The following is a 14,773-nucleotide window of genomic DNA, read 5'->3' as shown; positions in this document are numbered from 1 at the left end:
GGAAGGGACGGTCGCCAGAGTGCTGGGTGCTGCGTCTGTTGGTGAGGATGACACCCACGGACACCGTCTGGGTGCATCCGCGTGGGGCACCGGCTCCCCTGGCCATGGCAGAAGGCAGAGCCGCAGCCCGCTCCTTGGGACCTGGGGCATTGGGACGGGGGATCGTGCGCCTGGCTTTGGGGATTTTGAGGACAACAAAGGAGAAGCCGGTGGCAGCTGTGCCGTGGTCTCTCTGGAAGGAACTTCTCCACAGCTCTTTGAAAGAATCTTCGTGAAATCCGGCCTCTGTCCCTGCCCTCGCTGTCTCAGCGGGAGAGGAAGGAGTAGAGTAATGTTTTGACAGCAAAGATGGGACGCTTCTTCTTGCTCTGATCTCCTGCACGCGGCTGCTCGCCTCTCCTTGGAAATGCATCCGTGAGCCAATCTGGGCCGAGGTGCTGAGGTTGTTGGAAAGTTAGGGAAGGTGAGAAGCACGGGGCTCGTGGGGGAGGGCACCGTGTTGTCTCTGTGGAAATCCTGTCCCTGGGCGTCAGTCACTCCGATGCAGGTGGCCCGTCCCATGGCCGGGACAGCGCAGGAAGACGTTCGTTTGGAGTGCACGCGGGCGGCCTGCACTGACGCCCTGACTCCGACTCCACTCGGCTCCTGCTGGACCCCCCGGAACCTGGCTCGCCCCTGCGGTGTTCTCACTGCGGCCCTTTTCCACGGCGCGGAACTTCCGCCTCGGTGCCGCTCTGATGGGATGCGTTTCATACATTATTCGGAGGCCGAGACTTTTCGGGGGAAGCAGAGGTGCCCTGGGGCCGGCCCTCCGGGGAAGAGTCCCGAGCCCCCGGATTGGACGGCACCAGGGTGCGGACGGCGTTCCCTGGCGTCAAGGGCTCTGGGTCCGTGGGGCGGAGGCTGCTGCTGCAGTGCTGGCGTGTCGTCACCAACACCTCGGAGAGCCGTCTTCCTGGGATGTTAAATCTGGACACCCGATTACCCACCAGAACCGTTTCAGTGTCGTTTGAAGGTCAGTCTTCAACAATCATGTAAACATGACATTAAAAATAAAGGAACCCAAACTCAAGTAGGAGCGGGTTTCCTTCACTGGCTGGGAGAACTGCCTCTTGCACGGGACCGGCCCAAAGATTTGTGTCCTGGGCTGCAACAGGCGGTTGGTGACTCTGGCAGCGGCACGGCATGGTCTTCGCATCCTCATCCCAGCGTCGTCCGAGACACTCCCCGGTTTGCACTCTGACGAGTGTTTTTCTTTTTCTCAAACGTGCTCAGCCAGCAGGACACCGACATCTGATGATTTGCGTGTTGCACACCGAGCTCGAGCCCCGTGTCCGTGATCCCCGATGGCGCCGACTCTGCTCACCTGCTGACCTGAGGGTCATCTGCGCCTTCAAACTGACGAAGTCCAAGCGCACCGCACAAGCGCACCTCACAGGGCAGCACAGTGCGGCGCTCCCTGAGCGGGAAGAGACCAGCGGGCTGCAGGGCAGAGGCGCGTGGTCGTCGGGGGTGGGGCTGCTTCCCACCCCCCCCACACCCCAGGCATGACCCTGTTCGTCCACTGACCCGGGCAGGGGCTGCCTGCACTGGGGAGGAATGCCGGGAAGAGGGGGGCCCTGCTTTGTTCTGTGGGCCTGACGAGAAGCAGGCATCACCCGGGCCCATCTGGAATGAAGCCGTTCTTTCAGCGATCCAGTCTTCTTGGAGAGGGGAAGGGGGAGCGGGCAGATGGGAGGGGAGTTTTGGGACAGGGCCTGCTGCTGGGAGCGTGTGCCTCTCTGCAGGCGCTGGTTCTAGAGATTGAGGGGTTTTTGTGCGGCTGGGTTTTTAAAAGGGAGGGAGACGGGAGCTTTTCCCATGTTCTGGCCTGCCGCCTGGCGGGGGGGGGGGGGAGGGGGGTGCCACGGCCAGCAGTGCTGATTCTGAAGCCAGACCACCTGCGTCCCCACGGCAGCTCGGGCCGCACACTGCTCAGGCTTCCAAGTGCGCAGTAGAGGGAAGGGGTGGGCCAGGCCAACACTTGGGAGTACAGACCGTCCTCGCTTACACGACTGGTCAGTTGTGCAACTTCAAGCAGAATGATCCCGAACCAGACCCACCTGGCTGCAGGTGACTGGTACAGACCAGAGTTATGTGCCCAGCACGGCTCGTCGGGGTGGTGCTGATATCGAATTGAGCCCAAGGATGTTGGTTGGGGACCTGCTGTGCTGAGGACAGGTTCGCTGTGCCTGTCACAAGCGTGCGTCATTCACGTCCCTCTCAGGAAGCGGAGTTCTGTGGGCCCAAGGCCCCACCGCTCACTGGTCTCCGCTTCTGTGGCTCTGGCCATCTTCAGCCGAATCCTACTCATCCTTCAGGTCCCAGCTCCAAGCTCGCCTCTTCCAGGAGGCCCTCCAGACCAGGCCCTGGTCACAAACTTCCACAGCACCTTCTGCTTTGCTTTCCAAACACTTTCCACGTGACAACTTCCTTGTGTGAGGTCTGTCCTCTGTGCAGGCCCCCTGGCTGGCTCAGCGCCAGCCCATGGGGCACGCAGTGGGACGTGTCTCGTGAAGGAGGGGAGATGATCGAGTGCAGCCACTGTGGGAGCAAGCATGGGGGTGGCAGCTTTCTGGTTGCTGGTCCCACGTACGTTCTGGAATGTTCCATGTGTTCCCTGGAATTTGAGGGAGTTTCTTCTTTGATGTGGTACCGATTTGTTTATTTTTCAGGTCGCAGTGTGGAGAGTGGCCTCTTTTTAGTGATGAATACCTCTTTCGTTTTGTTAACATGTAGGAAGTCAATTAGGCTTTCATTTTGAATACATAAAATTGGTATATGCTTAACATTTTTTTGTGTTTTACCAAGTTGCCCGTATTATAAATAAGTGGAAGATTAAAAGTCATTTGGTTTCAATACAGAGCTTTTGATGAGAAAACCGAACCCGCAAAACCCTTGTTCGGGGGAAATGCTTGCTGCCCGGGGAGTCATGTGCTCTCTGTGGACTCTTTGTTCTCAGGTGATTACTGACATCTGCCCTGCGGCCGTGTCCGCGGGCAAAACCTCCCCCTGGATGTAGGTGGGAAGCGGTCACTTGCCCACTCAGCCCAGCGTGGCCCCGAACACAGGGGCGCACTCGTTCTCGCTGCCTGCGGCGAGCTGCCCTGCCGGACAAACCCTCTTTTGAGGCCCTTTGTCCGGGAAGAGTCCTAAGCCCCGATCCTTCTGTGACTAGGGCAGGGCGGTCAGCGGGCGGTCAGCGGCCGGTCGGTGGGAGAGAACCCGCTGCAGAGCTGCCTTCTGTCCTTCCCCGGGCGGGGTGGGTTCCACCGGGCTTCTCCAGGTGGGTCTCCACTGGCTTCCCCCGCCAGGCTCCCTCTGGCCTTCTGGCCCCTCTGAACCCTGCAGCCCCTGCTGTTCTGTGTTAGGTCACTCAGTTCCCCCCTTTCTTTTTTTTTTTAAGATTTTATTTATTTATCTTTAGAGGGGAAGGGAAGGAGAGAAGGAGAGAAATACCAATGTATGGTTGCCTCTCGTGAGTCCCCTGCTGGGAACTGGCCTGCAACCCAGGCATGTGCCCTGACTGGGAACCGAACCGCGATCGTGTGGTTCGAGGGCCTGCGCCCAATCCACTGAGCTACGCCAGCCAGGGCCAGTTCTCCCCTTTCATGTCAGGGAGGCCCTGAGGGGCTCCCCAGGCTCCTTCTTGAGTTTCTACCCCTCAGTTTGGGCCTCATTTGTGTTGGAGCCTGACCTTCGACCTCTGCTGGCCTTGGCTGGGCCTGGGAGAAACTCAGTCATCCCTTCCCAGTGCTCAGGCCAAGTGGGAGTACCCTCATACGTTCGTGTGTGCATGCCACACATATCCACACATGCATTCCACACACACACCTGCTCATGGAGCTGAACTCACACCTGTGCACACATACACCCATGCCTTCCCCAGATGCATGCATGTCCCAGACATGCACACACATGAACATGGTCGCCTGTGCAGTGTGCACCCACAGACTCACGTGCTCACACTCATTGCACCTGCACACAGGAGCACACACCTGCACACTCACCCATGCCTTTCCCGGATGCGCGCACAGACCCACATGTGCTCACACTCATTGCACCTGTGCACAGGCACACGCATACATGTCCCTCTGCTCTGCAGGGCCCCCACGGGGACCGCTGTGCTTGCTTTGGCCACAGGGCCCTCCTCTCCCGGTGGGGTTCGCTGCGGTCAGCCTCCCGCCCTCGGTGACTGATCGCCGTCCTTTCAGACACACCTGGAGAGCCTGGGTGGGTGGAGGGAGGGCGGGGCACTTGGTAGCTTGTAGGGTGAGCCTGTTCTGATGAGTCTGACCTGTTGGGGCTTGTTCTTTTGAAAGAACCCAGAACAAGGGGCTGGTGAGTCGGGCTGTCCCCTCGGGTTTGCCCCCACTTCCGACACCCCCACCCCGCCCCCGAGCACAGGCGAGAACCGACCCACTGACCCACTGCCTGGCCAGCTGAGGGCCTTGGGGGGCCCCGAGGTGCAGTTCCGTCTCCAGAGGGGTGGGCGGTGCCTCTGTGCTCCTGGGCTCCCTCTTCACAGCAGTTCCCAAGACTGTTGCCTCCCCCACCCCCACCATGAACCTGATTCATCACCCCTTATCATAGGGGGTGCTTGGGCTCTTCCTCCCATGTCCTGCCTCTTTCAAGAAGCCCCTTTGGCCAAGAAAAACCTGTTTCCCTCTGTCCAGGGGCCCTCTCCTCCCACTTCCCTTCTGGTCATGGCCACTGGTTCACCCTGAACTTCTGGTTTGCCCGCCACAGGGAGGAACAGCCCCTTCCTCTCTCTCCCTGTCACAGAGTGACAGATCGGATCAGGGGGCATTAATGCAAAATGAGCGTCACCTCCGTCACCCTTCTTACCCAGCGGGAAGTGGGACACTGCCCAGAGCCTCCCCCGGCCCACCGCCCACCGTGGTGAGAGGTCTGCTGGTGTTTTCAAAAAGGTTCATTAAAATACATTCACGCTGAGACCTTCCAAATAAATCTGTCTTCCTCATTATCCCAGGAGGTGCCTCTCCATTCGGTGGCCTCTGGGGTCACTGCCTCGTGGCGGGGCCGCAGGGGTGGTGGTGGGGGTCCTGCTATGCTGAGGGGCTGGCAGTAAACTTCAGGCGGGTGAGGAGGCTCACAGTGAACGTCCGGCACGAGGCACGTGGCTGTGGCCATGCCGGTCCTGGTGGTCAACTTGTAGGAGAGAGATGGATACTCAGCCTCCTTTTAAGAAACTTAACAGGCCGTGTTTCCAGAACGGTTTTAGGTTTAGTGCAGAAACAAGAGCTCCCCGTTCTTCCCCACCCCCACAGTGCATCTGTTCGCTAACTTTTAATACCTGGGAGAGTGTCGGACATTCCAGACAGTCGGTGAGCCAGCCCTTGTCACGAACGAGGGTCCCCGCGTTGCATTGGGTTTGCTGAGGCCCGGGCGCATGGGATGCTCTGAGTCCTGCATTCCGTGCATCCTGACACATCACCATGTCATGTAGCTGCCATTGCAGCATCGTAAGGACAAGTTTCACCAGCCTGAGAAAAACGAGCCCTGCCCACTCCCCCGCCCTCCTCCCGAAACCTCTGGCCACCACTGACCTTTTTCACTGTCTCCATAGTTCTGCCTTTTCTATAAGGTCACATATTTGCACTCCTACAGTCAGCCATCTTTTCAGACTGCCTTCCTTCACTTAGAAACTTGTGTAGAAGGTTCCTCCATATCTTTTTACGACTTGAGAGCTCATTTATTCTGCTCACTGAGTAGTGACCCTCCAAGGTCCGATGCCCCACCGTCTACTCGTCCCTCACCTACTGACCACACCCGGCGCCTCCCATTTTCGGCGACTATGCGCACGGCTGCCGCACACTTCAGCGTCCCTGCCTTATCGGTGCACTGGGGTGAATACCCACGTGAAAGCTACTTTTAAAAATAGGCCTGTTTTCCTCGAGTCAGAAAGTTAGTGTCCTCCTTCTCCCTTCTGGATGCCTTTCAGAAGACGGGCAGGAGGCGGAAACGGGCAAAGCCGGGCAGGGAGGGGCATTCCTCTGTCTCAGGCAGTCGGTGCTTCCACCTGGGCGGAGGCTGGCAGGGCTGCCCTTGGCCGAACCGCCATGAGCGGGCGATGCGGTGCCTGGGAGAAACCCCCACAGAAAGGTGACAGGAAGGCCCAGACCCGGGTTGGCCGGGGGCTGGGGTGGGTCCCTGTGGGAGGCAGTGTGTGGGAAGAGAGTGACTTCAGAGGATTTCATTTTTCTTGCTTTGCCTAATGATGAGGTTTCTACCTCCTCCCGTCCCCCTGGTTGTCCCCTTTGGCCTTTTCTCTTCTTTTCACTCTTCCATTTTCACCCTTCCTCTCTGCCTCGTGCGGTCCCAGGCTCGTGTGGCCCCAGCTTGTTTCGTTCTTCCCGGCAGTCGCCTTTTCTGACCTCATTCTGCTGTTGTCCTCCACAGTGTTTGTTCCAAACTCCATTTCTCCTTCGATGTCTTCGCGTGGTTTCCATTCTTTCTGGAGACAGAGGTTCAATCTGCCGGGAACAAGCGCGGCCTGCCTTTGGATTTGAATAGTGCCGCGGCGTTATGATCGGTTTTCAGGGACCGCGGCGTGGGTGTCCGACCGTTTGTCCTGAGAACCTCCAGAAAGGAGGAAGCGCCTTCCCGAGTCCTTGCAGAGTGTCCATTGGACGGGGCACAGTCTCGGGGACTTCATTCCTTGCAGAACGTCCATTGGACGGGGCACAGTCTCGGGGACTTCATTCCGCAACACAAACACTAGTCGGGGAAGACACATCAAGCTCTGCTCGACTCACTGATGACTTTGGGTGCTTCCGGGCGCCCCCCGAGGAGACCAGTAGAAAGGAGGGGGGCCTCTCACCACAGTTTTGTTGTAGCTCCCAGAGTCCCCTCCTTGGCGAGGCTTTGTGAGACCACCTGAAACCACCCGGAGTGGCTCACTCATAAAGGTTTTGAGTGGGCACCTGCTATTTAAATGGCGTGGGTGAAGATTTCCAGCAGGTGCGTCCTGCGGAGATCCACAGAGCGGTCTAGGGCCCGCACCCCGTCCACTTAAAGGTCACATCACGTCTCTGCTGCCCCAGGGCTGCTCGGAACAGGTGTCGGTGACTTCTCTCGTAAGAGGTGAGGGTGTGGGGATAATGTTTCTAAAACTAATGACGTTGATGTCGTGTACGCGCTTAAACAGGATGGTACGGCTCCGTGGTAAGCAGGGTAGCTAGTCACTCGATAATTTCATCGCATTTTTAAAAATGATATATTTGTGTTTTCCAAGTACCTTTGCCTTTCCCTTTGGAAAAATGGGGGGGACCCCCTTACCTCTGGGGTCGCCCGCGTCGGGACACAGGCCGTGGTGGCCTCTGTGTGCTGTTTCATAGAGGTGGCCGGGAAGTCACGCCGCTCCTCCCCCCGCTCGCGCGTGCAGTGGGGGCGGGGAAGGTCCACGTCCGTGCCCTGGCTGTGCTTCCGATGTCCTCTCCCCTCTCATCGCGCTGCCCTCGAGGTTCCTGGGCGAACAGGCTCCCCACCGGCTCTCGTGGCCGTCTCTCCTCCTCCTGGTGGGCTCTCTCCCCGGTGGGCGCACATCCCTTCCAGGCCGAGCCGAGACCCAAGCCCGAGAGCAGGGTGTCTGCAGGCCGTGTCTTGCCTGCAGGGTCGCCCACTTGGTGTGGCTTTCGTAACCGTTTTAATTGTGCATCTACTGCCAACATTGAAACACTGGGGTTGAATCCAGATCCCCAGTTTCTCTTGGAAAATGGGTGGGGAGGTGAGCAACTGTCCCCGGGAAGTGGGCCCCCGTCCCAGTACCGCAGCCCTACCCACTGTCCCCTTCTGTCTCAGGACTCTGGCACGGTGTCGTTTGTCCCCATTTTTGTTCATCACGATCGCTCTCTTCTGGGCCTCACAAGAGAGATCAGAAAGGGAAAAATGGTCTTTTTGCCAGGTCCCTGTTCCCAGGTGAGAACGCGGGAGCTGCATCAGGGACACTGTGTCTGGAAACACTGGTGGAGAGTGTCCTGAGTGTCGGGGAAAGGAGGGACCTTCCCCCAGGTGGGACAGTCATGGGTGTCCGAGTCGGCAGGCTGCCACTTTCGACGCTTGAATCCTCGACCTAGAAGGTCCTGCGAGGTGAGCACACGCTCCCCAATAACACCCGGGATTCGGGCCCTGGCGTCTCCGGGCCCCGTTTTTCTGTCCATCATGGCGCCTGCTTGGTGAAAAGGTGACCTTGCCACCAGCCTCCAATTTGGCCTCCCCACGGGGAGGCTGTAGGCCTGACAGATTGTGTCTGCGTCCCGCTCTGTGAAAGCTGCTTCCCGAGCCTGTTGCCGTCCCCTGCGGCAGGGGTTGCCCCGCCTCCCCGGCGCTCGGCCGTGCTGTTGCCCCTGACAGTTCTGGTCACGCCTGGGTTTCAGTGTCCGTCCCGCTTCCTCCGGAAACGCCTGTGTTCAGTGCGCCGCCTCCTCTCTGGAATCGCTAGCTGTTTCAGTCTGCAGCAACGACCTCTATCACGTCCTGTAAATATTTGCTTCGTCCTATAAATATTTACTTTCCGATTGTGGCGTTTTGGCAGAGAGCCTTGTGGGCGGCTTCCAAGGGGCTCTCAGACTGTTTGTTTCCCCTCAGAAGCGAAATGCCATTTCGTGACTTCACATGCCCACCTGACGCTTTGTGTGGTTTTGTTTATTTCAGGGACCTGAAGATAGAAAATCTGCTGCTGGATGAAGACAACAACATCAAGCTGATTGGTAGGACCTGGTTTTTCTTCTCACAGATAACCCGCTGAGCATGGCGCTGCTCACAGCTCCTCTGTGTTTCTGGATAACCGACTCAGGAAAGTGTGCCTGGCCCATTGTCAAACCCCGGACAGTACGTCTAGATCACGTCCTTTACCGCCAATATCTAGTAGTGGTTTTGAAAGTGGAATTTAACTTAAAAATAATTTAAACCTAAGTAGGAAGGTGAGAAGCTATGAAGCGACCGTGAAATGGGCTTTACAGCCCGAAGTAAGTATTTGGGTTGTTCAGGCTTCAACCTCTCCCTAAACTCAAGATGGAGCCGAGCTTTTATATGTTTTTTTTTAAATTTGGATTAACTCTAAATCTTTTAAAAAATGGTGGCTGGCATTTGGTTCAGAAGTGCTGTCCGTAGCTTAGCCCCGTCTCATTTCTCAGTGCGCGGTGGGGACTGGAATCGAAGGCCCCAGTGTCCTCGTCTGCTTGGCCCCCGGTCCCCAGCCCCGCGGTGCAGGGCGGCTCTGCAGGGAGACGCCGCCCAGGGCCCAGCGAGGTCTGTACCCATCAGAAGGCGGTTTCTCTCTGTACCAATCAGAGAGCAGGTCGGACCCGGGGCACGGCTCAGGGCCCCCGAGCGGCCGGACGCACTCCACACTCCTCTAGAAGCTTCTGTCTCTGTTTGCCTGTGTGGCGGCTCTCGGCCAAGGCTCAGGCGCCCCTTCCACTCCCAGCTGCCAGACGGCGCCAGTGTTTGCTCCACTCTTTTCTTTCTTTCCCCACCTCAGGGGTGGGGAGTCTCTCCCCAGCCCTGAGAAAAACTTTCTATTAGGGGAAAAGAGACGGACCAGTGACAGGCAGTAGTGAACATGCCCATTGTTAGAAGGTTAGCAATTCAGAGGAAGCCAACTCTTTTCCCTCCAAGAGATTTTATTTAGAGGGAGGGGAAGGGAGGGAGAAAGAGGGAGAGAAACATCAATGTGTGGTTGCCTCTCATGCGCCCCCTACAGGGGAAATGGCTGGCAACCCAGGCATGTGCCCTGACTGGGAATTGAACTGATGACACTTTGGTTCTCAGGCTGCACTCAGTCCACTGAGCCACACCAGCCAGGGCTCCCCCAATGATTTTAAAGAATGTATCCTTAGAAGATGCTTGAACAACTCAGAGAATTTTCTTCGTATCGGATTGACCCTTGCATTTTGTCCCGAGGGCTGAATCCAGATGCTGACCAGGCTGATGACCTGACGCCTGCGGGCTGTTGGTCCTGGTTCCGGATCTGCGGCAGCAGGACACTGAGGCTGGGCCTGGTGGGGCTGAGCTGTGGAGAGGGAAAGTGGTTTGGGGGGGGTCCCTAGCAGGCTGACCTGATGGGTAACCTGCCTTCAGAAACCATGGTGGTGACAGGGACCGCGGTCCCCTCCGGCAGCTGAGATTGTGGGTGAACAGGCTGCACGCAGGCTGGGTGTGCATTCCCGTCCAGTGGAGCCCAAGGCGGACGATCGGCTGAGTGTGGTCCCCGGGCCATCGCCAGCCTAGTGCCTCCAAGCGGAAACAGTACCAACATCTGGAAAGCTAGGCAGGCAGGTGCTGCAGGGTGAACGGGGGTGAGCAGTGCTGCTCGGAAGGTTCTGGAGGAACCAGTGACTGTAAACATGGACGCCTCTCACAGACGGGCCACTTGACAAACCTGCGACAGAAGACGATAGAACGATGGACCTGGACCGGAGCCCCGCTGGCTGCCCGCGGTGTGCTCGGGGCGGTGGCCCCTTGGAGACCAGGAACCAGGCGAACGTTCACCTTTTATGGATCGTGCGTTCGATTTCTAACTTTTTTGAATATTTTTTCAGGTGCAGTTTTGTCACTATCACTCCGTGTCAGTGTCAGGTGTGGTGAGACAGTCACAGACTGGGAACCTTGCTGCTCGGACGCCATCACCCCTCAGCCAGGCGGCCTAGCCTTGGGCCCCAGGGGCACCCCCGGAAACGGGGTGTCGGGGACCCTGAGGAGCCCAGCTCTCCGCCCCAGATGGCACCTGGTTTACTCAGCAGAGCCTGCATTTCCTCGTTGTTCTTCACACGGTGGGGCCGGGAAGGGAAGTGCAGGAGGGAAGCCGTGCCCCGGTCCCGGGTGTTCTTGCCCCCGGGGGAGGCAGTTTGGACCAAGGGTCTCTACAGCTGCCTTCTTGCAGCTGGAAAGCCCTTTGAACGTTTTCTTCAAAGGAACTTTACCTCGTTGCTTTTCAGAAGTCGATTATGGTTCCTACCACTTCCTCATAGTTTCTCTTCCTTTGAAATATTTTGATTTACATGGATTTACAGAAGCCCTGTTTCAAATAAATGAGAGTTAAGCAGGAGTGAGATTTGATTTCATCAGGACGTTTTCCTCCCACAACAAAGCTGCCTGACGCCTGACCGTTGATGCGACCTCGGCGTGTGACTCCGGACGGCGCTGCGCCTCCGGTTTCCACGGCAGCCCTCCCTGGGAGCTCAAGATCCCCAGAGCAGCATTCGGAAGGCATGGGGACAGCTGACTCAGGTGTCACCAGCTCCGATGGACGCCCACCTGGGGACCTGGCTGGGAGCTTCTCTCCGGGTCACACCTTAATTAGAGGCGGCTCCCTAAAACGCCAGTAATTACAGTGATGCACGGGGAACGTACTGCTTATTTCTCTACAAGATACTTTAAACGAAACCCTTTCCACTGGACCAGGATAAGCCACTTAAACTGCAGACGTCGTCTCCTCCATGCCCTGCCCCCCCCCCCTGCTAATTTATCTTCCCGAAACTATGCGTAAGATAAGGCAAGACTCTGTTCCCACGCTGGCCTGGGAACCTCTGCTGCCCCTTATCTCGCTGCGGCCCTGTCTGCTGTCAAGCAGGTCTTGGCAGGCCCGCCCAGGGAAAGTGCACCGAGGGGGGCGGTTCTGTGCCGTTATCGGAAGGAGCCCCTGGGGAGGTGAGGGGCAGAGCCTGGGCTGCTGTCTTAATTTCAGAAACTGAGAGCTGAGTTTTCTGGGACCCCAGGAGAAGGGCGGCCCAGGAAACACCCCTTGGAATGCTGCCCAGGCCACATGTGGCCCTTACTCCCTGGGCTGTCCTTCCCTGGAGTGGGCGCCCTCAGGCCTTCCTTGTTCAAGTTCCTTTAGGTCGGTTTTCAAACTGAAAGCAGTTCAACAGCCGTCTGATGCAAAGCTCAGCATGAGCTTCCTTCTTGTAAAAGTAGTCATACGCCCGCCCTGCCTTTGCCTCCATGACCCAGGCCGAGTTCCCTTTGAACAGGGATCCCACCCAGCTGGGAAGCTGGGAGTGTGAGAGCCACCCCGCCCCCTAGGGCCTCCTGGAGGTGCGGGGTGGGGAGGCGGAGGCAGTGGGGCCAGGGCGGGGCTGGGGGAGTGGGAAGCAGAGGACGAGAGGAGGAGAGAGGCTAAGAGAGTCAAAAGGGAGTCATAAACAAATGAAAGTCAAGTTCCGTGTGTGGACGTACAGGCGGCTTGGCGGTTGGTTAGCCAGCCCCGTTGTAGGTGCTGAGGGTCCATCTCCAGCCCTGAGGTGGAGGCTTTGAGAGCCTGGAGGAGTTTGTGGAGCTCTGCCCAGACGGGGTTTGGGAAACCGCCTGGGCTGCGCATCTCGCCACACTGCGGGCAGCACTGAAGCCTCTTGACCCACGGCGTGGGACAGCTTCACGGACTCACTCGCGTGACTCCTTTCCAGAGCGTGCCCAGTGGTCATGCTCTTGGCGGGTGGAGACATGTTAAAGGCCAAGAGGAAACGCAGAAGTGAAGTTAGACATACATCCCACAAGGTGGGAAAGTGCAAGGCTTTTGTTCAAGATGCAGAGCTGGTCAGTGAGTCCCTGACGGCAGGCAGCCCCTTCCTGACCGAGCCCTGTGGGCGGACAGTCAGGGGACTGTCATTTGGGGATGAGAACCACTGTGTTTACATCAAAGTTGAAGGAGGATCCGTGTGTGGTCTGGGTTCTGAGCTCAGCAAAGACTGAGGACAGCTGTCAGGTGAGGGCAGGACACGCGCAGCTCTCCAGTCACCTGTCTTTACGATCAGAGGCAAACTCGGCTCCAGAGGCAGAAGGGCCGAGGAGGGCGCTTTGGATGGGGTCCTCCTCCTGCCTCTTCCCAGGTGCCCTCCTCGTCCAGGAACAAAGTGGTGCCGGCAGGTGCCCTCGTCTAGTGCTCGCCGCGCTCTCCCCGGCGTTATTTTTGCAGCCAGCACCAGCGCTGTCTGCATCACGGGGCGTGTGGCACTCCGCTGTGCAGGGCACCATCTGTCACCGCCTGCATCAGGAGCATTGTCGGAAGACTTGTATGAAATGAAAACACTCGGCTGCAAAAGTCGTCTCTACATGGTGGGGTCGCCTGTCACGTGGGGTGACGCTGACACCAGCCGGAGAAACTCAGTCTTCCTTCCGCTTTTCCCCAGGGGTCACGGGGGGGCTGGGTTGGGACTCCAGGGCCCCCTGCGTGGCCTCGCTTCCTCCTCCATCCTAGAAAGCAAATATCTGTCTTTCCTGGATGGATGACTCATTCAGGACTTGCTAGAAATATGTTTCAGTTCCACATTCTTTTGGCTCGAGCTGGATTTTGTGGGGAGGCCCAAGAGAAACATGTTTCCAGCGCAGCCAGCTGGAGCCCCTCATCCAGAGGTCAGGGTTCGCTGCTGCCAGGCTTCCTTTCTGATGCCCCGTGAGGCGTGAGCCAGAGAGTGTTTCCTTTCCTGCTGCCCTTCCCCCCTCCCTTCCCGTGCCCACTGCTCGCTAATGCCCAGCGCTCTCTGTCGCCCGTCTTTACAGACTTCGGGCTGAGCAACTGCGCCGGGATCCTGGGCCACTCCGACCCGTTCAGCACACAGTGTGGCAGCCCCGCCTACGCCGCGCCCGAGCTGCTGGCCAGGAAGAAGTACGGCCCCAAAATTGACGTCTGGTCCATGTGAGTTGCTGAGTTTGTGAAACAGCCCCGCCACCCCGAGGGCTCTGCTGCCCCTCCCCCCAGCGGCGGTTCCAGGATTTGCTGAGGCGGTATTAGGTGGGAGGCTCTGGCACTGATGCTGAGTGACTCTTTGGGGCCTGGCTTCCCAACTCTTCCTTTCTGGTCGTTCCTCCACAAACTGCCAGAGAGGCCGTTCCCTAAACGCGTCTAGGTACCGGGGAGGCGAGAGAACCAGCCCTGTACTCACAGAACTCACGTCGTTTTGCTGCTTAAAATCCTCCCGTGCTTTTTTCCACCAGCATCCCCACAAACTCTGCCCAGTGCTGGGTGACGGGGGCCAGGTGCCAGGCTCCCTGCAGGACCCTCTGGCCCAGCGCCCACCCCTCCCCCACCCTGCCCAGTGCTCACGGTCCGCAGCTGCGCTGGCCTGCGTCCCGTCACCCCATCACCGGGCTTTGCACATCTGCTCCCCACCCCCCGAAGGCCACCCAGCTCTCCACGTGGCCTGTCCTGGCCCACATTCCAGTTTGCACCTCGTGCCGCCCCGCAGGGGCCGTCTCTCTGTTCCCTCTCGCTCCTCACTCAGACTCTTTGCCTCTCACCTCCTTCCGGCACCTCGTAGTGCAGCACCTTCTTGTTCCTCCGTCCCTTTGTGTCTGGGTCCCCATGCTGCCTCGGGGCGGGGGGTGCCTGGCTGGCCAGCCCACCAGTGCCCACCACTGGGGGCCCCACTGGGGTGCTGGTCCCGGGATCCAGGTCCCTCACAGTCCCCTGTTTCACATGTCGGTGGCACGGGGAGTAGGTCCCTTGCTCTGGGAAACAGGCTTCGGACAGACAGAGCAGGCTGCTGCTGGAGGCACAGAAGCTCCATTCCTGGGGTTCCCCAGCTTCTCCCGCGTCGGGGCACTTTGTCTGGGGTGCAGAAGGGCTGGAGCTCGCGGGGGCTCGGTGTCCGCAGGCCCCGGGCCATTCACTCTCCGTGGTGACAGGGAAGCTGGGACTCTCCATCAGCCCCACTTTTGGAAGGAGAAACTGATCATGGGAGGAACTAACGAAATGCCTCAAGGTCACGGAGCT

General features: G+C 58.3%; 1 protein-coding gene across 1 annotated transcript in view; it reads left to right on the top strand.

The window, feature by feature from the left end:
- HUNK (hormonally up-regulated Neu-associated kinase) overlaps positions 1 to 14,773 on the top strand; it is a 71,145-nt gene that overhangs the window by 25,146 nt on the left and 31,226 nt on the right. Inside the window, exons 3-4 of the mRNA XM_037040552.1 lie at positions 8,716 to 8,771; positions 13,561 to 13,696. Of these exons, the coding sequence (XP_036896447.1) occupies positions 8,716 to 8,771; positions 13,561 to 13,696 (192 nt within the window). The remainder of the gene's footprint in view (positions 1 to 8,715; positions 8,772 to 13,560; positions 13,697 to 14,773) is intronic.

Source organism: Sturnira hondurensis, unplaced genomic scaffold (assembly GCF_014824575.4).
Source record: "Sturnira hondurensis isolate 20B ecotype Veracruz unplaced genomic scaffold, ASM1482457v3 Scaffold0002640, whole genome shotgun sequence".
NCBI lineage: Eukaryota > Metazoa > Chordata > Mammalia > Chiroptera > Phyllostomidae > Sturnira > Sturnira hondurensis.
The sequence above is the reverse complement of the archived record's forward strand: the minus strand, read 5'-3'. Positions and strand labels throughout refer to the sequence as shown.